The 22,672-nt window shown below is 39.7% G+C and overlaps 1 protein-coding gene across 7 annotated transcripts; it reads left to right on the forward strand.

The window, feature by feature from the left end:
• The first annotated feature begins 231 nt into the window (after window positions 1-231).
• Window positions 232-21,418, forward strand: LOC149007494 (protein KINASE OF THE OUTER CHLOROPLAST MEMBRANE 1-like). Of its 7 annotated transcripts, XM_089165136.1 has the most exons (7): window positions 232-365; window positions 473-518; window positions 592-738; window positions 893-1,263; window positions 1,388-1,479; window positions 1,581-2,054; window positions 19,660-21,416. In XM_089165136.1, the coding sequence occupies exons 4-7, from the start codon at window positions 898-900 to the stop codon at window positions 20,618-20,620; spliced, it is 1,893 nt and encodes a 630-aa protein (XP_089021262.1). In that variant the 5' UTR covers window positions 232-365; window positions 473-518; window positions 592-738; window positions 893-897; the 3' UTR covers window positions 20,621-21,416. The 7 variants fall into 7 exon arrangements, with proteins under 7 accessions (XP_089021262.1, XP_089021261.1, XP_089021264.1 ...); XM_089165135.1 differs by having other exon boundaries at window positions 473-738; XM_089165138.1 differs by lacking the exon at window positions 473-518.
• Window positions 21,419-22,672: the final 1,254 nt, after the last annotated feature.

Here is a 22,672-nt window from a genome sequence, read left to right on the forward strand (position 1 = left end):
ATAAAAACAATAGATAAAAAATTCATTGTCTTCGGTATGAAATATCATTATTTAGCCCTCTCAATATTAAATCTTAATTTGGCCCTGGTATCCTGGCCCGCCCACATGGGCCAGAGAAGGCCACGCCAAGCGCGGCGTCAAGCACATTTCACTCCTCACTATTCGGCAAGATGTCTCTCTCATTATAGAGACTCCAGGGGCGTGTCTCAGTGCAGTAAGGAAAGCGTTTGTTCGTATCTAAACACGTAGCACTTTTTCCACTAACTGTTCCTAAAAACCAAGTATTCAAACAGTGACGTGTTTGTCAATCCAAACAGAAGCTAACTATTCAACTGGATTACGCAATCACACTGCCTTCTTCCAAAGTACTTCGCTACGTCTTAATCAAATTAATTAGGGATAATTTTTTCTAATTTAAACTAAATAATAGATAATTAGTTAGTAATTAAACGTGGGTTTTTAAATATTTCAGGAAATTCTCTTTTCTTTCCCATCTCCCGAGAATCCACTTCCACCAAGTGAGGATTCTTCTGGTTCGAATCGAATTTAGGGTTTTGTTTTATATTGGAACTGAATCTTTTGTTCTTGCAGGTATCTACGAAACTACGATTCTCAAGAACCCACAAAATAGTTTTTAAATTTCCTCCTGCAAAAAAGTATAATTTGTCGACACATCTCCGAGACTGTTGAACCTGGATTCTGCTTTTAGCCAGTGAGTTGTCATCTCTTTCTTCATCGGTGAGAGTTTATAACTTACTTCTCTATAGCTCTTTAGGTTTTATTCATAATTGAGTTTATCTGGTTAGAGAATTTTCATACATGGTTGTTTTCATAGAAATTGTTTTGGTTGCTTATTTGTATAAAAATTATATTTTTAGTGTTATCTCTGTAGCGAAAATGGCTGGAGAACTTGGAGCCAATACATCTGCAGCTTCTTTTGAGTTTGAGCTATTTGAGGGTGATCCTGAACATCTCAGAACTGTTGTAGCAACTCCAAATCAGATTAGCCCATGGATCGATCCGGCTGCTTTGAAACTTAAACACAGAATTGGAAGGGGGCCATTTGGTGATGTTTGGTTGGCAACTCACCATCAGTTGACTAATGGGTATGAACGATATCATGAAGTGGCTGTCAAGATGTTACATCCGATCAGTGAGGATCATATGCGCACCTTCTTGGATAAATTTGAAGACTTATTTGCTAGAAGCCAAGGAATACAAGGTGTTTGTTGGCTACATGGTATTTCTGTGATAAATGGGAAAGTAAGTCTTTGCATCTACTTTAGTCGATTGTCTTGTAGCTTGCTAGTAGAACTGTATCAGGCCTTTTGTCTATCTTGTGGATAAGGGCCTTTGCCAATTGACTTTGTTTTCTTCGTTTGGAAAGATTTCAATTGCTATGAAGTTTTATGAGGGATCGGTTGGAGACAAGATGTCTCGTCTTAAAGGGAACAAGCTGCCATTGCCTGATGTTTTGAGGTGATGCGGGTTTTCTAGTTGTGAGTGTTTGTCAATTCCTAACTTATAATTGCAAAATGGAGTTGCTTAACTTTTTTTATTTTTTATGCTGATGGTCACAGGTATGGGGTTGACTTGGCTCAGGGAATTCTGGAATTGCATTCCAAAGGGGCACTGATCTTAAATCTTAAGCCGTTTAACTTCCTACTTGATGAGAACGACAAAGCCATACTTGGTGATTTTGGGATTCCATATCTGTTGCTTGGGATACCTTTGCCAAGTTCAGATATGAGTCTGAGACTTGGAACCCCTAATTACATGGCTCCAGAACAATGGAAACCAGACATAAGAGGTCCACTATCTATTGAGACTGATTCTTGGGGGTTTGGATGCAGCATCGTTGAGATGTTGACCGGAACTCAACCCTGGTGTGGGAGGTCAGTGGAGGAAATTTATAACCTAGTTGTATCCAAGCAAGAGAAGCCGCAGATTCCAAGCGGCTTACCTACTGCGGTTGTGAATGTGATCAGTGGTTGTTTTGAGTATGACTTCCGGAATCGTCCTCTAATGACAGACATTTTACATGCATTTAAAAGGTAAATCTATGTCATTCCTTACTGATAAAAGGAGGAAATTCCTCATTGCACTTTTCTTTTTCTTTTTGTTTGGGTGTGGGGAGGAGAAGAAAAATGATTTATCATAATTAATAGTGGGATATTTTAAATGAACTAGGATGTGCTAGTTGGTTCTGCTTTCCTTCCTATACTTGCCTTTAGTGATGGATTTGCAGGCTATAGTTGCATGTGTTCTAAATTGGCACAATGCTGAGATGAAAGTATTAATCTCAATTAATAATAATTGGTTAACATGAGTTGTCTGGGGATTGCTTTCCACTTTTAGTTTTATCTTGCTCTTTCTGTTATGTGTCTCTTAAATAAGTAGAAACTACTATCTGGACCTATAGGTGTGTAAGGGGTAAAGAGAAGCATTTATCCCCTTATAATGTTGTCTGTCAAAGCTATTGAGATTCTGTTTTCCCTTACGGAGACCTATATTTCATTATCACTGATCATGCCATTTTCATGAATGTTTGATGATGCTGAAATATAAATATGAAGTGAGAGGCTGTTTGTTCTTTTACCAGATCTACTATAGTGTATGGGTAAAGATTTGGTTCCAGTTAAGAATGTGTATTACCTTTTACCCTAAAAGATAGAAAAAAAATTCTGTCACCTTCCTTTATTATTTATTCCATCTAGTAAACTGTTCCAAGTGTTTCTAGTGCACTCAAATTTTTGGCCTTAACTAGATATCATGCTTCGGTTTTTTTACTAGTCAAGGTTACCACCTCCCCCCCCCACCCCAAAAAAAAAAAAAAAAAAAAAAAAAAAAAAAAGGGAAAACAAAAAACAAAAACCCAAAAGAAGAAAAATAAATAAATAGATAAATAAGTTCTTGCCATTTTGATGTTGCCTCACCCGGATGAGGACCAATGAACCAGGATTTCTCAGCAATCAGCAATCAGCAGTCTACTTAGGGTTTAAAAACTCTGCAGTTATAGGATTCAAGGCTGTTTAGGGCTTTTGGGATTCTCGTGTGGGTATACAGGGTCTGAATTGGGGATATAGGCCTAGGGTATTAGGAAACAAAAATCTGTACCTTAGGTTTTCAGTTTCAGATATAAGTTCTTAGGTTGCAGGATTTTAGAAGGTAACTAGGGCAGGGACTGGGATTGATTGTTAATTGGGGGGAGGGGGTTGTGGACCTAGAAGGGGAATTTGAGGGAGAGTTTGAGAGATATGAAGTTTGGGGTTTTTGGAGAAGAAGAGAGAGGGCCAAAAGGGGTAGGCAATGAAGAAACAGCAGTGGGGATGGGGAAAAGGTGGACGGAACAACCTGGACAGTTACTTACGAAGTCCGGAAGGGTTGGGAGGGAGATGGAGGGGTGGAGGCAGATTAGCATCTCTGCTGAAGGAGAATTCCTTCAACCTGAAATCCTGGAAGCTTTCACCTTGATCTTGCTGCAACAAACTCTCAATAACTGTATTCTGAATTCTATAATCTGCTACTGGCCCAGGGCTTCATTTATAGCCTTACATAAGAAGTCCTACTGACATTAGGACTTAAAATGTTACTCTCCTAGTTGTACTCAACATATTAATCCAAATGCAAATAGGACTCATATAAACTTAAAAGGACCCGTTATTATATCTTAGATTGACTCGAACATTACTTAAACTAAAATAAAACATTAAAAAGACTATTTTGCCCTTATAACTTAAGTTGCACAGATTTAAGATAATTAGACCAATTAAACTAAAACCTTTTTTTGCACTTGACCTAAACATTAAATGTATGGGCCTGTAGAGTAGGTCCATCATCACATAAACATGTTGAACAAAGGCCCAACCCTCGTATCTATCAACCCTAGGTTAATTTCAGAAAGAACAATTTGGTGCTACTCCTGCATTAGATCTTGACTGCTTGGCTCTTAAATATATGGTTTGAGATCTTGGTGAGATCTCGCTCGAGATCTTGTTTTTTTGAGAAGGCAAGTGGTGGTTGATTGAATTTGTATCTCATGTCATGTTTGTCTTATGAACTTATGAGTTATGACTTATATAGAACTTCTAATGGCTGTATAATTTTATTTAGGGGGTGTAAATGAATAACCGAACTCCGTTTCCAAATTCGCATTTGTATCCATTTAAGGGTATCTGAATCATTAGATTACTAATAGGATGCACATATGCTAATACCCCTTTCCGGCCGATTATTATCCATCTGATATAATTACCCGATTAAGTTACTTATTTGGATTTTCTTTCTTATTTTTATAAATTTTTTACTTGAGATATGTGAATATTTTTCCAGATTTTCTACTAAAAGAAATACCAAAGTTGCTAAATTTTTTAATTTCAAACCTAACCCTCACACAAATAAAATGGTAAAGATGTCAATAGGTAATCGAAAACTTGTATTTCAATATATATTCAAACCTATTTAATCTATTCGAATTTGACTGAATTCTTTCAAAAACCGATAGGATATTATCTGAATCCATCTAAATATAATAGGATATGGATGTGGTATTACCACTACTATATCTGAATTTGATCCGTTTACACCCCAAATTTTATTATTCTATTCTCTAGAGTTGAGATTGTGATACTTATATAAATGGAATTCTAAAGATATATAAGTTATTTGATGTATTTGATACATTTGCTTTTCATTTATGTCTTATGGTTCTATATTTCATGTTGTATAACCCTGCTATACCTAATCCTGCAGTATGTTGGTTTCTAACTTAGGGTCAACTTAGAGCTCATACCTAAGGTTGTTTTTTTCATAAATCTAAGGTCACTATGTGCTCAGAAGGCTTAAATTAGCCTAGCTACCAAGTTTGAGCCCAACCTAGACCTTAAAACCCCTTGAGATGGGCCCTTGAGTTAGCCCATCAAAATTCCCATATCTTGACTAAGAGCTTGCCATCTCGGTCGAGATCTTGGTTTTTTGGCCTGGCGAGATTGGTGGCAGCGAGTTCTCCAACCATGCTTAAACATGCTATGCTTGCCTTTTTCCCCAGTCCCATCCCTCATTTTAATGCTAAGTTAATGTCAAATACCAAAATTATTTGTAAAATTTACCAAGTAGATAAGCAAAATATTTTTCTGAGATAAAGAAGATATTCAAAGTTAACTATAGAGGCATTAAACTAATAAGCCATACTACAAAATCATGAGAGATGGTAATTGAAACCCGTTTATAACACTTAACCACAATTACAGAGAACCAGTTTAGGTCTATGCTGGGAAGATTTACAAAGGAGGCTATTTACCTAATTAGGAGATTATGGAAAAGTATAGAGAGTGTAGGAAAGACCTCCATATGGTATTTATTAACTTAGATAAAGCTTATAATAGAGTTCCTAGAACGTTAATTTGCCAAGTGCTAGCGAAAAGAAGTGTTGCAAGTAAATATATGGACATAGTTAAGGATATGTATGATGGTTCATTGACAAGTGTAAGAACAATTTGGGGGGTGGGGGGAACAAAGTTATGAATTCCAAATTATAGTTGGGCTACACCAAGGATAATTTTAAGCCCATATTTATTTGCACTTATAATGGATCAACCAAAGACATTCAAGACAAGCTTCTTTGGTGTATGCTTTTTGTTGATGATATTGTGTCGATAGATGAGACTCAAGGAGGTATTAATACCACATTAGAATTGTGGAGAGCAGGTTTTGGAATAAAAAAGGCATTAAAGTAAGTAAAACGAAGGCATAATATCTAGTTTGTAAGTTCGGTCATGATCAGACAGATGATGAGGTGTTGAAACTTGATGATAAGGAGATTCCTCTGAGCGATTGTTTTAGGTACTTTGGTTCATCATAAATAAGAAAAGTGCTATAGAGAATGATGCTTTCGAAAGAATTAAAATAGGGTGGATGAAGTGGAGAGGTGTGTCTGGGGTCTTGTGTGATCGAAGTACTTTAAAGCTTGAAGGAAAATTCTATACAATCGTTGTTTGACCAATTATGATGTATGGTGCAGAGTGTTGGGCTGTTAAAAAAAATCATATAGATAAACTTAGTTTAGCAGAAATGAGAATGTTGAGATGGATGAGTGGCAAAACTAAGAAAGATAAGATAAGGAATTGTTATATTAGATTTGGTCTGGGAGTAGCTCTGATAAGTGATAAGTGATAAGTGATAAGCTACGAGAAAGTCGTTTGATGTGGCATGGTCATGTTCAATGGAGGCTTGTAAATGCCCTTATATAGAGAAGTGATATAATCCAGATTGAAGGAATTAGAAGAGCTAGGGGCAAACTTAAGATAACCTTAAGAGAAGTGGTGAGAAAGGATATGCATAGCTTAGGCCTTGTATATAGAATGACCTCGAATAGAGTTGATTGGAAGGCAAGAATCCATGTAGCTGACTCCATTTAGTTGGGACAAGGCTTGTTGATCATGATGATGATGAAAATAATCAGCTTGATTTGAGCCACATGAATGTCTCAAGTCAGGCAGAACATCATCAAGAAATGGGTTACATGTTAGTGTGTGTAATCTCTTAACTGCATGTTCAATCATGTCTCTGATTCCTTCATGTCTAATCAACCATCCATCTGATTATAAAATTGACTTTCAAGAATTTTTATTGCTATTAGCCATTTTGCATAATTTTTTCTAACTTTCTTTAACAAATTTTGGTTCCAGAAAAGCAGTCATGTAATAGATATTGTCCGCTGTTCCTGCTGACCTTTTCTTTTTCGTGACCATCATTTATTTTGTATAATGTTCCTTTAAGTACTGGTTTTGGGCCTTTTAACGTTCTAAATTTCCAATGTTATAGAAGACATGTACCACAATTGGGTGGGTAGCTCTTATTTGACCAATTGCTTTTATTCCAAGAATTTGCTTTGTTCTTTCAAACACTCTTGAATTACATGAAACTTTTTGGAGGTTTAAAGTTATATTGAAACTCCTATCAAACTTTTTCAATGATTTGAATTTGAATTTGAATTTTTGGTTTGGTTGACCTATTTGGGATTCTTTGTGCATTGTTATACTTGTACTTAATGCTATTTCTCCTCTGTTTATCTTTCTTGCCCATCCGCCCCCAGTAGGGCCAGTACTGTTTCTGATTCATATGTTTTGTTTTGACTGCTTAAGCAAAAATAAATTCATTTTTCAAGGACATGGGAAGCTTCCTTCAATTTTAACTTGTTTTACTACATAATATTGATTTTGATCACTCTATTCAGATGCTCAAAAGTTTAGCAAACAAGTAACAGAAACCCATTTTTAATATGTTTGCTTAATTTATTTCTCATTACACTGATAGATAACCTCTTTAGGATTTTGTTGATGCACGTATGTATAGTTTTGGCCTTTTCACTTAGGCACCGTTTGTTTGCTGGATCTGAAGTGGGGTGGGAAAAAGTTTGAAAAAACAAAATTTCCATGAAATCCCATAGTGTGGCTTGTTTGGTTCACTTGGGTGGGAGAAAGCTTGTTTGCTGAGGTGACATGCTAACTTTCCCACCCCATCCCTTTTTAAAACCCCACAAAATATGTGGGATTTTGTGAAAAAGTGTGAAAAACAACAAATTGGGACTCACTATTGAAAATTTTCTACAAAATCCTTACTTTTCCTTTCTTGTTCCCCCACCCTATTACATATGGGGCCCACATGTTTATTTTTCCCTCTCCCTTTTTTCCCACCCTGCCTTTGCAAACAAACGGTGCCTTAGGTTCATCTTATGATTTCCAAATTTGAGCCACTTTTGCATTATACCCATTTATTTGGTCACTTAGTGGAGCTTAAGGGCAGATAAAGCATACTGAAGTATGTCTGATTTTATGAGTTGCAGTTGAGTTCTTGGTCGAAAAAAACTGTTATCTGTCAAAGAAGTCCACTTATTATATGGAAGGGGCAGCACAAATTAGGTAGAAAGTTTGTCGTTGTGATGCTGGAGTTAATATCGGTCTGGTAAATGCATGGGGAGATAGGTACGTGCTGGTTTTATATACTATGCTGCTTTCCATCAACTTGACCATTGAAATGAGGTGCACTTCAAGATTTTCCTAACATTTCAATTCCAGCAAGAGTTTTGTTGAAACGTAGTACATTTCGGCTGCATGTTCCTTTGGCCATCCTGCTTGTAAAATTACTTCATTTGCCTGCGGAACTTTTCAGAAGCTTCTCAAAACATTCTGTAACATTTAAACTGTAAAATTATGGTTTCAGACCTTGGTCGCTAGGGTACACTACCATTTTTTATACTTTCTCTACTATAGTCTAATCTATATGCAATTGACTACTTGAACATGCAGGTTTCTATCAAAACAACTAAAATATGCCTTGAATAAATAAAATTGTTGAGACCACTAATAAACCTTTCCAGTAACTTTATGTCAGTATTACTTAGAATTCCTATTTGGAATCTTTGACAAATTATGTTCAAATCTGGGAAACCATGTAATCCAGGTACCCCTGTTCCACGAAGAAATATGTGTAATTAGCCCAAGAAAAAAAATCCTAGGGTTGTATATATGATTATAGTATTTTATTATATATTTACCCAAAAATTACATTATATTATTATTTAGTTCCTCTCCTTTTACGTTCATAAACCAACTAATGTACAAAATGGTTTAAAATTTCATTGTCATTGAAATAGTGCTGTATTGCTTAAATTATCTAATATTTCAAGTGAAAGGATATCAAAACCACAATCAGAGCAAATTTTGGATCAAAACTTTACATAGTGAGATGACATACATTTCTTTTACCCAAAAAAAAAAAAAAAAAAGAGATGACATACATTTCAGTTTTACTTGTGTCAAAACTGAAATATTTCAAGAATTTATCTGTTTCAACCAAAATCTTGAACAACGATAATATAAAAAATAACACACGAAGTTTTTGACATATTTGGAGGTGTATCTGATATGAATACAGTTGACCTTCCCCCCACCCCACCCCCAACAAAAAAAAAAAAAAAAAAAAAAAAAATATCTTCAAGCGATTCTCTGCAACTTTCAACCAACTCTTGCAGTCACCCATCAACCACAGAAGCCGTTCAAACAAGTAGGTTACAAGCTCCCACCCTTCCCCATCTCCCCAAGGCCCCATGCACCCAACCCCTGCTCCTCCCCTGTTCTGCCAACTTCCCCTACCCCTTGTCCTTATTGTGATAGGACCCTAGAGGGTAGCCACGTGGAGGAGGGAGAGAGGGTTAAGGGTATGGGAAGGGATTATAAATAGAGGGGAAAGGGAGAGGAAAGGCATCGAATGTGATATGAGTTATGTGTGGGCAGCTGTAGACTTAAGGGCACCGTGAGGTGTTGGGGGTGATTGGCACCCTTAAAACCAGCTTTATCTTGTTAATTCTTCTGTTTTGTCATTGAATTTCTTGGAGGATTTGAGGGTTCTTATCAACTAGTGTCAGAGCAATGTCGATCTTAGGGAGGTGAGATGGCATTGTCACTATTTTGTCGCGAAAAATGAGCGCAGGAATGGTTGACTGAAGTCGAGCTCTTCTGTTGGCAACATCAGATTGAGCAAGAACATTGGCTCGCAGTGGCTGTTGAACATTTGCAAGGACTCGGCGTTGGATTGGGTATACGAAAGGTCTTGGCCGGAGTTTACCTGGATGAACTTCAAGAAGGCGCTGGTTATCGATTTCGGTAACGGGAAGAATGCAAAGATTCCTCATATCGAGTCTGCATCAGTTTTTGGAGAGGAGGAATTGCAGCACCACTTCAGCACCACTTCAGTCAAGCGTAGGGAAGTGCGCAAGGAGTGGCTGCTGGTTGTGGACGATTAGTTGCAGAGGCTGTTTCTCATATGAACCTCGAGAAGAATGCCAAAGAGAAGCTTGATGGTTGAGGCTATTGTTCCTAGCAGTGGAATGAAAAGCGATGGTGAGAAGAGAGGAGTGGAAGATGGTCAGAGGCACCTGGTGGAAACCAGTAGGCGGCAGTTAAGGCTTCTGTTTGCAGAAAATGGAGAAGACAATGCATGAGGGTTTTTAGAGTTCATTTGGTTCACCCTAAACTGGTTTGTGGGTTTGGTCCACACCCTAAGGGCCAACGGTTCTATTATTTGGGCCCAACTCAGTACGCACAAGTCCCAAACTTAGGGCCCAAGCAAGACAAATTCAAAGATTGGGCTGCTAGATTTCCTAAGAAACCTCCTAGGGCCCATCCCATTTTCTTGACCCAAAGCCCAATCTGTTCCATTACACCAACGTCAACCCATTTTTCTTAACCCATGACTTTAAGTGCTTAGGCCCAACCTATTCAAAAGAATTACCTTGGGCCCAGCCCATTCCGTTAGCCCCAAGCTCTTTCGATTTCATTAACCCAATCTCCAATCCGTTTTTCTTAGCCCATAGTTTTAGGGCTGTTTGGTTACATGAATCCCAGAGATTTGAAATCTTTGGATTCATGAATGCGTGATTTGTACCCGTTCGGTTGCGAAAATCTCTAGATTCATGAAATCTAGAGATTCATCTTTTTACACGAAAAACGTGAATCTGTAGATTTATGGGTATGGGGTGAAATCTAGAGATTTCATCCCTACTATAAAAATGCTAAACATTTGCGCATTCACAAAATTCACTGATGAATCCACAGATTTCATTCCACGTATTCGGTTAACCAAACAGTTAATTTTATAAATTATGACTCCACAGATTTAAAATCTATAAATTTAACATCTCTACATATTTGAAATCTCCAGACTCATGTAACCAAACAGGCTCTTAAGTGGTCAGGGTTCACCGATTTAAAAGCGACACTATAGGCCTGGTTCACTCTATTAACCATAAGCCCGGCCTATTTCTTTTACCCCATACCTGGCCAATCTCTTTTAACCCAAGGGTTTAAGTATTTGACCCCATCCATTTAAAAATCTATCATGGGTCTGGCCCATTTTGTTACCCCAAACCCACTTTTTCTCATTATTACTTTGGGCCCAAATTACTCAGACGGACCAAGACCCAAACCTAAGGCTAGTTCGATTCAAGCACTTACCAAAGAAGCGGTCCAACCAAACCATTAAATTGGGGAGTCATCGTTTTCAACCTCTCAAAGCCGAGACGGAAAGGGAAAGGGCGATGTTGGAGCTGCAGAATTAGAGAGGAGACGAAGCGAGGAGCAGCGTGTTATCGAGGAAGAAGGGAAGATCAAAAGGATCAAGGAGGATGCCCTTCAGTTATTGGGCAGACTCGAGGATTTTCAGACGCCATTGATGTTGTGTGATTGGGGAATTGAATTTGATGTAGTTGAAGACCAAGGTTCTGTTTGTCTTCAAGTGAGGAAGCTTCATCGAAACAGAGGAAAGAGGTGGGCGGCATGAGCTCTAGAAAAACCACCTTGAGTGATGAGGATAAATTGGGAAGAGGACTCGTCGACATCGTGGGAGCAGAAAAATCTTGATCTCCGGCGTCCCTTTTGCCCTCGACCAAGAAAAGAGTGCCTTGCAATCGGTGGTGCAAGATGAGAGCATTAGGGTGGTTGTTGTGTGTCTTGTTGGAGAAGAAATGGTCCAACAATGGACCTTGAATGACCCACCGGCTCAAATGTGGATTCAGTTTATTATACTCCTGGGTCGGGTGTGGGATTTGGCCAAGGTTTAATAATAAAGAAATGGGCCTCAAGGGGGCCAACTAAATCCCACTCCTTTGGGAACCATAATTGGGTGTTAAAGGGTGAGCCTAGGCCCAACCCAGAAGATGCTTTAGGACCCAAACAAACAATGGTCCAGAAACCAAATGGCCCAATTGCTAAATAGGAAAAACGGGGGTATTTTAGGAAATATCCTGTTCAGCCTTCTTCTACCTTCCCCATCGTGTGGAGTAGGAACCGAAAGGGCCGGCAGCAAGTGACAGAGGAGCTCACACCACTTCTAAGGGCGGCAGGGTGGTTTTTCATCATTGAAAGAGTCATCGAATGGAGGTTTTGCGATGATTTCTCCGAAGGTTCCGGTCGCCAAGAAGCCATAAGATCCTTTTTTGTTCTTTGTGGTCCTCATTGTCGACGGATCGAGATTGAGCTTTAAGCTGCTGATAGTGAAGGCTCGAGTAGCAACAATGTTATGACTTCTAAAGAGCCCCTTGTTGTTATTAGCAGGGAGGATGTCTACGACGCTCATAACAAAGACAACACTCAATGCAAGAAGGTAGAAAATTTGCAAGTTCTCCCAAGTACGATTATTGATGCGATTGAGAATGGGGATGAATTGAGAATAAATGCTGCACGGAAAACGATCCTGAGATGGAAAAGCGGAAAAACTTGGCTAACCTAGAGAACAAATTCAAAAAAAAAAAAAAAAAATCTTGAATCTTAGTGGATTGGATTGCGATGGTCTTGAGATAGTTTGTATAAAGGATCATGCATTGACACACAACATAGTGGAGAGGGTTGTTAGTGGGCTGATCTACTAAAGTATTTTGGGCTGATCAAGAAGGTGCGAAGCTTGTGACTTGTAGTTTCTACCAACCAACAAAGATCTGGGTGTACAGTGGATGTAAAGTTTCACTCAGTGGGTTGCTATCGCAGTAGGACAAACTAGGTAGTTTGTTTTGGTCGACACTAAACTAACATGGTTGTGTTACAAACATGTGAAGACCAAGCTTCAATTTTTCCTTCACCTTGAGGACAAGGTAAAATTTAAGTGTGTGGGAATGATAGGACCCTGGAGGGTAGCCACATGGAGGAGGGAGAGAGGGTTAAGGGTATGGGAGGGGATTGTAAATAGAAGGAAGAGGGAGAAGAAAGGCATCGAATGTGATATGAGTTATATGTGGGCAACCGTATGCTGAGGGGCACCGTGGGGTGCTGGGGGGCACCGTGGGGTGCTGGGGGTGACTAACATTGATAAGAACCCACGAATTGAATGCAAAACTGATATTATTTAATTGATAGAATAATGAAGAACAATGATAAACTGGTTACAATGGTGCCAGCCACCCCCACAGCACATTGCTGCCCTTCAGCCTATGGCTGCCCAAACACTCACATAAATTATCCCTAATTCAGCAACCTCCTTCTCAGGACTAGATTTGATTGCTTTCTCTATTCAGCAACCTCTTTCTGAAGACCATATCTGATTGCCTTCCCTAGCTGTTCGCCAAATCCAGCTTTCTTCTTGTGCTTGCGAGATACACATGAGATATGAGGGGCCTATCAATACTCCTCTCCAATAGTCTCACCTTGTCCTCTAGGTGAAAATCATGAAAGAATTTATTCGGCAATTGCACCCACGTCGCACCAGAATTTTGCCAGAATTCAAGTTGTTTCATCTCCGACGGTGCTGATGAGTCCCCTTCCATCGCTACCACTATCATCCATGGTGGTTTCGCCCGAGTTCTTGCTTCCCAATCCACCTTACTTTCTATCCGAAAAAGCCTTTGTATCCCCCTCCTATGTTTCTTCTCTTCTCTCTCTTTAGTGGAAAACTCAAATAAACTTCCATGCCATTGTTTTGATTATCGGCGCAAGCCTGAACAGGTATGAAATTAATCACTGCTTCATCCGCAATTTTCTCCTTCGTCGATCCGCTTCCTCTTCCCTGTGATTGCATAGCATGGTTGTCTTCATTAACGCTGATCGTTATTTCAAGATTGTGGGAACTCAAAATTCGTTTTGATTCTCTGCTATAACCAAAATCTATTTTAATGGCTTATTGGAAATTCAGCCAAGTAAATTCCGACCAAGATCGATCATACACCCAATCGAACACATCTCCTTCCAAATGTTGGAGAACACTTAACCTTCTCTCCTCTTCAATTTGGAGTTCCCAACAGAATAACAACACTTCAAAAAGCCATTCTTGCACATTGCCTTCGCCAGAAAACATGGACAATCCAATGTCCATCTATTCCTGCAGATCGTCAATGCTCTGATACCAATTTGATAAGAACCCATGAATCGAATGGCAAAACCGATATTATTTAATTGATAGAATAACGAAGAACAATGATAAACTGGTTACAATGGTGCCAGTCACCCCCACAACACATTGCTGCCCCTCAGCCTACGGCTGCCCAAACACTCACATAAATAATCCTTTTCTACTACTCACATCTTACCCCCATTTATAACTCCTAATCAACCCTAATTTCCCCAAATCTCTCTCATTCAGTAGTAAATATTCTACAATATTCTGCCTGTCCCCAAATCTCTCTTATTCAGTAGTAAATATTCTGCAATATTCTACAAATCATTCACAATATTCTGCCTGTCCCCAAATCCCTTTTATTCAGTAGTAAATATTCTGCAAATCATTCACAATATTCTGCTTGTCCCCAAATTCCTCTTATTCAGTAGTAAATATTTTGCAATATGTTGCAAATCATTCTCTATTCAGCAACCTCCTTCTCAGGACTAGATTTGATTGCTTTCTCTATTCAGCAACCTCCTTCTCAGCACCATATCTAATTGCCTTCCCTAGCTGCTGTTCGCCAAATCCAGCTTTCTTCTTGTGCTTGCGAGATACACACGAGATATGTGGGGCCTATCAGACACCATTAAAACCAGCTTTAACTTCCCCTACCCCTTGTCCTTGTTGCCACACTTGTGTAGCAGTATTCCCAAATGCCACAACTCCCCCCCTCCAAGTCTTAGCCTTGGATCTTGCTTTACATCAATTGGTATCAGAGCTGCAATTTTAGCGAACCCACAACTCTTTGATGAGTCAGTATTAAAAAAAACCATGTAGGAACCAACTAGAGACTACTTCTCCAATCTCATCATCGTATTTGTAGAGGAATACTCAACAATAGAGGCCTCTAGAGATGTGCGAGTTAGAAACTTATGATGGTGTCCATGATCTTCTGAAATTTTATTAGTGGTTACATGAGCTTGACAAGTATTTTGATCGACATTATGATTCTGAGAATGGCAGTATGGGGCTTGCATATAGGCAACTGGTGGGATACACCCATGAATGCTGGAACTACAAAAGGAGACGAATGATTTATGAAGGTAATGAACCCACTACTTGGAAAGAGATGTCATAACCCTTGAGCTATTTATTTTTCTCACTAGGGCATCAAGCTAGGCAACACCAACAACTCCATCACTTCTAGAAGTTCACCAAATTTGATAGAAGAAATTAGGAGGACTGGAACAGAAAAGCAAGAAACAGGGAATAATCGGATCAGCCACATCATGTATGGGAATCCATTGTTTGAAGAATTTGAGAGGCCCCATCATCACTTCCCAACCCCTTTGGAGGAAGTTATTGGGTCTTATTCTTTTCATGAGTATGATCAAAAGTTACACAACAGTCAGAATACTGTCCATAGGAGGGATCCACTATCCACCACTCTCTCCACAACTCTTCCCTACCCTCCTAGGACAAACCAAAAGGTAACAAGCTACACCAACTACAGCAACCCTAGCTACTATAGCAAGGATTACAAGCTAGTGAGTGCCCACAAAGAAGGGGAGATACAGTCTCCCAAAGCCACCCAGCCAACTCCTCCAAAAGAAGTATATGGTGTCCGCCTTTAGAAGCAACCCTAGAAGAACTCTTTGACAAAGGACATCTAGACAACCAACAAGACGATGATGAGCTAGTAATAAGTACAAAGATGCTGCCCATGCTTTCTAAGGTAATTTACAGAGGAGTCCCAAAGAGACCACAAGGTCCCAATTGTGGAAGACTAGGTGGAGATCCTAGCCCTTCAAGACAAGCCTTAATAGTTACAGAGAGTGCCTCCAAGAAGTACAGGGACATGGTCAAGGCAACACAATAGTATAAGACATGCGTCAGAAAGTGAATTCTCTACTTGAAGATCACCGTGCCCATGGAATTGAAGTCCCAAAGTTGCTGCCCACATATTTCAGATTAGCACCAGCCTCTATTTTGTACTATATTGAGCCCACCCTTAGCCTTAAAGGTACCTTGAAGGAGTCACATCAGCAGCACACTACCTTGGGTTCGATGTCTTCATCATGCCTTCTGGGTTCATTGAAAAGTAGGCTTCTCGACTCAAAGATCTCATCCACCAACCTATCATTCTTTTTGAGTTTTGTCTAGGAGCCATATTGGCAGCCAAGTACCTACTGCTTCTCCCCCCCCCCCACAAGCTGCGAGGACGAGTTCATATGGAAGCCCTCTAGAGGATTGGTCTGAGTCATATGACAAGCACATTCATCAGGAGATGAATGCTTTCAAGAAGGGGAGAACTGATGTGAATATGACTGACCCCCCATAATTGGGCTCAAAACTCAGACCAAAGAAGCCAAATCTGTTCGATCCCCTCAAGGGTATTTTGGTCATTTCCAGCCTTTTAGGGCCCAATATGGGTCTAGATTGAATACCCTTGTTCCAAGGGTTATCGATCTAATTTTATATTTTGGGTTAGTAAATTTTGAGTTATGAAGAGTCCAAGTCCACTATAAGTTAGTTAGGTGTGGATATGCTAAGATTCCTTATCCACGAGGTTCTTGTCTTTTGGGAGTTTGTTTTGATTAAGAGTTGTCTTTTATTAGTAGAGTCCAATTCAAAGAGTCCATGTAATGAGGTAGAATCCTAATCTATAAGGGAACCCCACCTAGAGTCTTAAGTCTTCTAGTTAAATTTGGTTGCAATCTAAGGGTTTTGGTCAAGGGGTGGGATCCTTTTTCTTTGGATGAATAAATAAATTCATTACCAAAGAGAGGAAATGTACAAGGGCAAAGCCTGAGCAACGGGAGCCAATAGGGCTCAACAGACAGGCGGCCAAAGAGGCAACAAATTTAGCAACACCTAAGAGCACAATGCAAGCAAACTAGTCAAACAAACAATGCCTAATTTTTGGAATTTTCTTTTCCTTGTTTCGCGGCAACGTAAAATCAACAATGAAATCTTTGGTATTGCTCTTTATTGTCGTGTATAATCCTACTACAACCCTCACAATCATGGACCGACAAAGGCTAGGGGTGGCATCCTCAGATTGGCTGGAAGGGGGGAGGGGGATAGTGGAACGGGCCAAAGAGGGACAGGTGGGAGAAGTGGGCCTAAATGGTTGGGCAAGCAAGGGGCCGAGGGTTTGGGTTAATAGAAGGGCTGGGCTAAAAGGAATCAAAAAGGGGGGGGGGAGGACAAGGACCTGGACTGGGTAAGAATCCCGCTCCTAGAAGGATCTGCCCCAAAAAAGGTGGGGATGGGCCAGGCCCATCATGGGGAGATACAGAAAAGTGTAGAGATGGATTTGGGGTTAAAAGGCGTAAATGGGCTGAAATAGTGGGTCCATTGGGAGGGAAAGGAAATAAGGGGGTGGGGGTCCAAGATGGGGGCCCACAAGGGACAGAGTAGAGAGGCGAAAAGGGGAGGAAGTTAGACTGGAATTCGCGGTTGAAAACTGAACAGAGAACAAGGGGGAGGCGTGGGATCCTTTTCCATTAGGGAATCCCAATCCAAGTAAAAGTCTTTTGAAGGGTATAAGTAGCCTATGAGTTCATTGTAATTCTCAGTTCGAATTATTGAATGAAAGTTATTAAGGACCAGGTTCCTATTTTGAGGGGGCCTTGGTGGGTTTTGAAAAGTTCTTTAATATTCAGCATCTTCATTCAAGTTTCAACTTCTTCATTGGTCCAACAGCTTACAAACATTCTTCAAGCAATTCTCTGCAATTTTCAACCAATTCCAGCAGTCAACCATCAACCACAGCAGCCTTTCAAACAAGCAGCACAAGCCCCCACCCTTTTCCACCTCCCCAAGGCCCTGTGCACCCAACCGCTGCCCCTCCCCTGCTCTGCGCAACTTCCCCTAGTCCCTTTCCTTGCTACCGCACCTGTGTAGCAGTATATTTCCAAATCCCCACAACTCCTGGGGGGGGGGGGGCGGTCTCTCCACTACTCTCCCATGACTCTATTGGGCCCCTCCAACTCTTCTCTAACCACTGCTCCCCTGCTTCCCTTCTTCGCTACAGCAACCCTAGAAACCCACCCCCTGCTTTCCCAGCCCCTTAAGCCTCTTTTTCTATCACCCTTTGGGTATTAACCCTACAGTTTCCTTTTTATTTAACCTTGTTTTTCTTTAGTAAATCCTGCACTTTATCTTCTTCAGGGGAAGAATTCTGCAGAATTGTAAAAGCTTCTGAAACCCTAAGTTTAGACTATTCAGACCTCCTAAAACCTCTGAACCATTGAACCTTAGTTCTGAAATCACAGAACCAGCATAGATAGGCCCCGATCCACCCTAGCCGAACCTTCTAAAACCCTAATTTCTGATTTCTGATAAAATCCGGAACCCTTTCACAATACAAAAGAACTTTGGAAGTGTGAAAAACCCTTTGAAACCCTAGAAATTTCATTCTTCTTTGCTGGAATTTCCTTGGCAACCATAAATTTAGAGAAATTACCTGATTACCCTTAGCCCTAGATCCTGGTTTATATCATTATCTAATAAGGCCTTGAGATTCCACTGCCAGTCAAGCCAGACAGAGATGCAGAGGTTTCCCATTTTGGCTTGACCGGCTATAGCACCATTCTTGATGATGACCAGTGCCAACCAGGTGAGTTTTAAGAGGCCTTATGGTTATTGGGAAATGCCAAATTTGCTTTTAGGCCTCTTTTTTTGGGTACATATGAATTTTGGTTGTGTGCATGTATACTTGAAAATTTGAGTTTACCATAAATTTAGAGAAATTACCTCATTACCCTTATCCCTAGATCCTGGTTTGTATCAGTATCTAACAGACCTTGAGATTCCGCTGCCGGTCAAGCCAGACAGAGATGCAGAGGTTTCCCATTTTGGCTTGACCGGCTATAGCACAATTCTTGATGATGACCAGTGCCAGCCAGGTGAGTTTTAAGAGGCCTTTTGGTTATTGGGAAATGCCAAATTTGTTTTAGGCCTCTTTTTTTGGGTACATATGAATACTGGTTGTGTGCATGTATACTTGAAAATTTGAGTAAACTTTGTGACAGGCCCACAGCAACCATTGGATTAGGAGCTCTCTAGTTGCTGGATCCTTTCTTCTTTTCTGTTCATTTGTTCTAAATATTTTTGAAATTTCCCCGGCTTTTAATTTCTCACTAAATCTGGTTTGGTGAAACTGGAAACTTGCCCCTTTCAGTTTAGTGTCCTGTTCTATTTCAAAAACTATACTCTGATGCATCTATTTAGTGAACAGAGAAACCTGGTGGGTTAGTCATATTAAATTGATTCCTCTGTTGGATTATTATTATTATTATTATTATTATTATTATTATTATTATTATTGTTATTATTATTATTGTTTTTTTTTTTTTTTTTGTCAAAAAGGAATGTGTGCATCTGACAGCAGTCTCACTTTTTGATTGCCCTGTGCTGCTTTTAACCTCTGCCTGAAAAGATTTGCTGTTTCCTCTCCTCCCTAGTCAGGTTATCAGAAAAATTGCATCAGTTTTGTAAGTGCAGGTTTGTGGATGTTTCCTTTCTATTTCTAGTAGTTGCCAAGTTTTATGTTGAGTTTGTGGGGCTCTGATATCGTGTCTAAAATTAGCATGACAATTGAGAACAGGATAGGAAAGAGAAACTCATTGGAAGAGTGAATAACTAATCTTTCAGTCTGAACTGTCACTTCCAACACTATGTACTCGGAATTAATACATCCACAAATACTCTAATGGAGTGGAAAGAAACAGAGTATTTTAGCAGTGTTAACTATACTTTTTATGTGATGATTTGCGTTTGAACTTGCAGCTCTCAGGGTGCAGTCTATGGTGATGAGGGCTGGACTGGCCTGGAGAACTGGAAACTGCAAGATAGATCAAGTGGCAGTGGTTACACTGAGTGGTTCCTTTCAAAGGATCATCTCCAAGTGGGTGATACGGTGCGTTCCAGAAAGCCTGCAAACTCTTGCAAGCCAGAAAACATGTTTATCCCAGAGGGAATGGTAGTTGGCTTAGAGGACACTGACAGAGACAGGTTTGTTCTTGTGAGGGTCCACGGTGTTCATGATCCTTTAAGAGTTCATGCGTCAAAAGTGGAGCGAGTTACATCTGGCTTGGCAGCAGGGGACTGGGTCAGGGTGAAGGAAGCTGACAAGAAGCAGTCGCCTGTGGGTATCCTCCATTCAATCCAGCGTGATGGCACTGTAGCAGTCGGGTTTATTGGACTTGAGACTCCTTGGAAGGGAAGTTCTGCAGATCTCCAGATGGCAGAATCCTACTGTGTGGGACAGTTTGTGAGGCTGAAAACTAATGTGTTTAGCCCTCGTTTTGAATGGCCCCGTAAAAAGGGAGGTAGGTGGGCAACAGGAAGAATCATTCAGGTCCTTCCAAATGGCTGCCTTGTAGCTGGGTTCCCTGGAAGATTTACATTTGGAAATGCATCCAACAGCTTCTTAGCAGACCCAGCTGAAGTTGAAGTGGTTTCTTTCAGTACATGTCCCGGTTTAGTGAAGAAATACCAACACCTCGAGGATTTTCACTGGGTGGTTCGACCACTTGTAATTGCATTTGGTCTGTTCACTGCCATGAAATTTGGTCTCTTTGTAGGCAAAAATGTGAGAAGATCGAGGGGTAAGAAAGGACAGGTTAGTTCGATTCAAGAGGATGGTCAACATCAGGATGGCCAGAACGCTGGCAGCTCCGCATGGCTTCCCCCGCCGGTGGCCAACATGCTTTTCAGGGAAGGGGTTCCTCCAAGTACTGTGAGGTAAGAGCTGCAGTGGCTATATCATTCACTCAAACTAGGGCATGAAATTGGGTGTCCATGATAGTCACTGGTGTCATTTTACTTGCTTGCCAGCTGTATATATGCTTATTTCACCTTTCTGTATATACGTTTCCTCATATTTATGGAAGATATTTGAATTATTGTTGAAACTCATTAGGTGAAGGTTTATAACCATCCCATTATGGTCCTCAAACATCCTTCATTGTCTTCATGTTCTTTCTTTGTTTTTGTTTTTGAATTTTAGATTTTTTAGATTTTTTTTTCGTTGAAAGAAAGTAGTAATATTATCAAAAGCAACCAGTACAAAGTTCCTCGTGACATAGAGTTTCCCACGCCGTGTTTCCCTTTATTCCCAATGCTTGTGTGGCTAGCGCGTGAAACAAATTTAGCATTTCCTTATTGTCAAACATTTTTACTTTTATCCATCTTCCAAGTTCTAAGTCGATCCTAATACCATCTTTCTAAGTTGTTTATATTCCTTGTAGAAGCCCTTTTAGTACCGCAGCTAATCGATCTGATCCTGCGTGCGTTCTCAATTTGCGATACTCCAACTGTCCATCATGTAGGATTTCCCAGCAGCATCCCGAGCTGTCTTGCTCGTTGTAATTTACTCGTGCACACATTAAATTGTATGATTGGTTAAGTTGAAGTCTCTAATAGCAAGATAGATGCTAGCTCTCTCAGGCTTAGGATTATTTTCAATAACTTCCACATTGTTTCCTCCAGGAGGTTTAAGATTCAAATCTTTAGACCAGGGTTAGACAAACTTCGTCACCCTAAGAGGGCCAGGGTCAGATTTTCTGAAGATAATATCATTGCGTAGTACCCAAATATCATAAAATGTAATCATCAAGATAGAAAATATCCTCTACCAAAAAAAAAAAAAGATAGAAAATATCCACCTTAATGTAGCTTTATCAAACTAGGAGTTATAAAAAAGAGAAGCAAAATTCATAGATGTCAAAATGTGAAAGGTTCTCTCTTCTTAAGCCTAAAGGTCTTCTGCCCAAATCCTTTTAATCCACTTGCAATTGATAAAGAGATGCCAACTTGATTTGATGCCTCCATTACAAAACATACAATGAGCAGAAGTCGCAGTTCATTTGGATGGTATCTCCTTAATTGGGATTCTTGCATTCAGTAAACGTCAGAAAAAAAATTATAAACTTCGGAGGGATCAACCTTCTAGGAAAAAGTCCACCGAAAGGTGTTATAAGGTGGGGGAAGCAGTAATTGAGGTGTAAAGGATAAACCTCTGAATTCAAATTCAAATTCAAATCCACCGTAACTGACTCTATCCTCGATTGATCTTATCTCCAACCGATCAAGAAGAGTTTGAATTATAATTAAACTATCGACAAGTTGTAATTCAAATTCAAATATTTGAATTGTAATTCAAATAATGTTAATATACATCTCCCACTAACGAATTTGTGTGGAAGAATTCTCTCTCAAACAAAATTCTAACTTGAGGACAATGATTCCATATATTCTAATTTTGTAGGTAGGCTGGCAGATGTGGAAAAATTTAAGATTCAGGAATCTTGCTCTGAGTTTAAAGAAATTTCATTGATTGCAGAGGCTATGTCATTGATCCCGGAGGCTATTTCATTGATCATGTTCTTGCTTTGGTTCTTTTTTTTTTTTTTTTTTTTTGATACTAAACAAAAGGTTGATATTACTTAGGATAGCAAATACATAGAATTGTAGGATTATTACATTTAATGTCTTGTTACAATCTACGAAGGACACATATGCTAGATACGTAAGCCATTGGTGGAGTCTAATATCACAAAAACCATTAAGGTTAGTATCCTTAATGCTACAAACTATGTTTACCAAATTTGGGACAAGTTATCGGCCACCTCCTGTGATTAAGCGGTTGAAGTAAATCAAACACTTCTTTTTCATTGCACCATATGTCATGTAGTTGAAGATTGTAAAGTTGTACTTGGTCTATTCCATCCTTTAATTCAAACAAGAATGCCTCAATGATGTTTCCCTTCCCTAGTCCTCCTGTACTTAGATACTTTAG

Source organism: Hakea prostrata, chromosome 8 (genome assembly GCF_041222555.1).
Source record: "Hakea prostrata isolate BN-2017 chromosome 8, UWA_Hpros_2, whole genome shotgun sequence".
Taxonomy (NCBI): Eukaryota; Viridiplantae; Streptophyta; class Magnoliopsida; order Proteales; family Proteaceae; genus Hakea; species Hakea prostrata.

Excerpts from the sequence above, each read along its gene's own strand:
- LOC149007494 (XM_089165135.1), top strand. The coding sequence starts at position 898 with ATGGCTGGAGAACTTGGAGCCAATACATCTGCAGCTTCTTTTGAGTTT. Across the intron at positions 1,480-1,580 it reads CCATTGCCTGATGTTTTGAG|GTATGGGGTTGACTTGGCTC; the intron begins GTGATGCGGGTT and ends TGATGGTCACAG. Across the intron at positions 2,055-19,659 it reads ATTTTACATGCATTTAAAAG|CTCTCAGGGTGCAGTCTATG; the intron begins GTAAATCTATGT and ends TTGAACTTGCAG.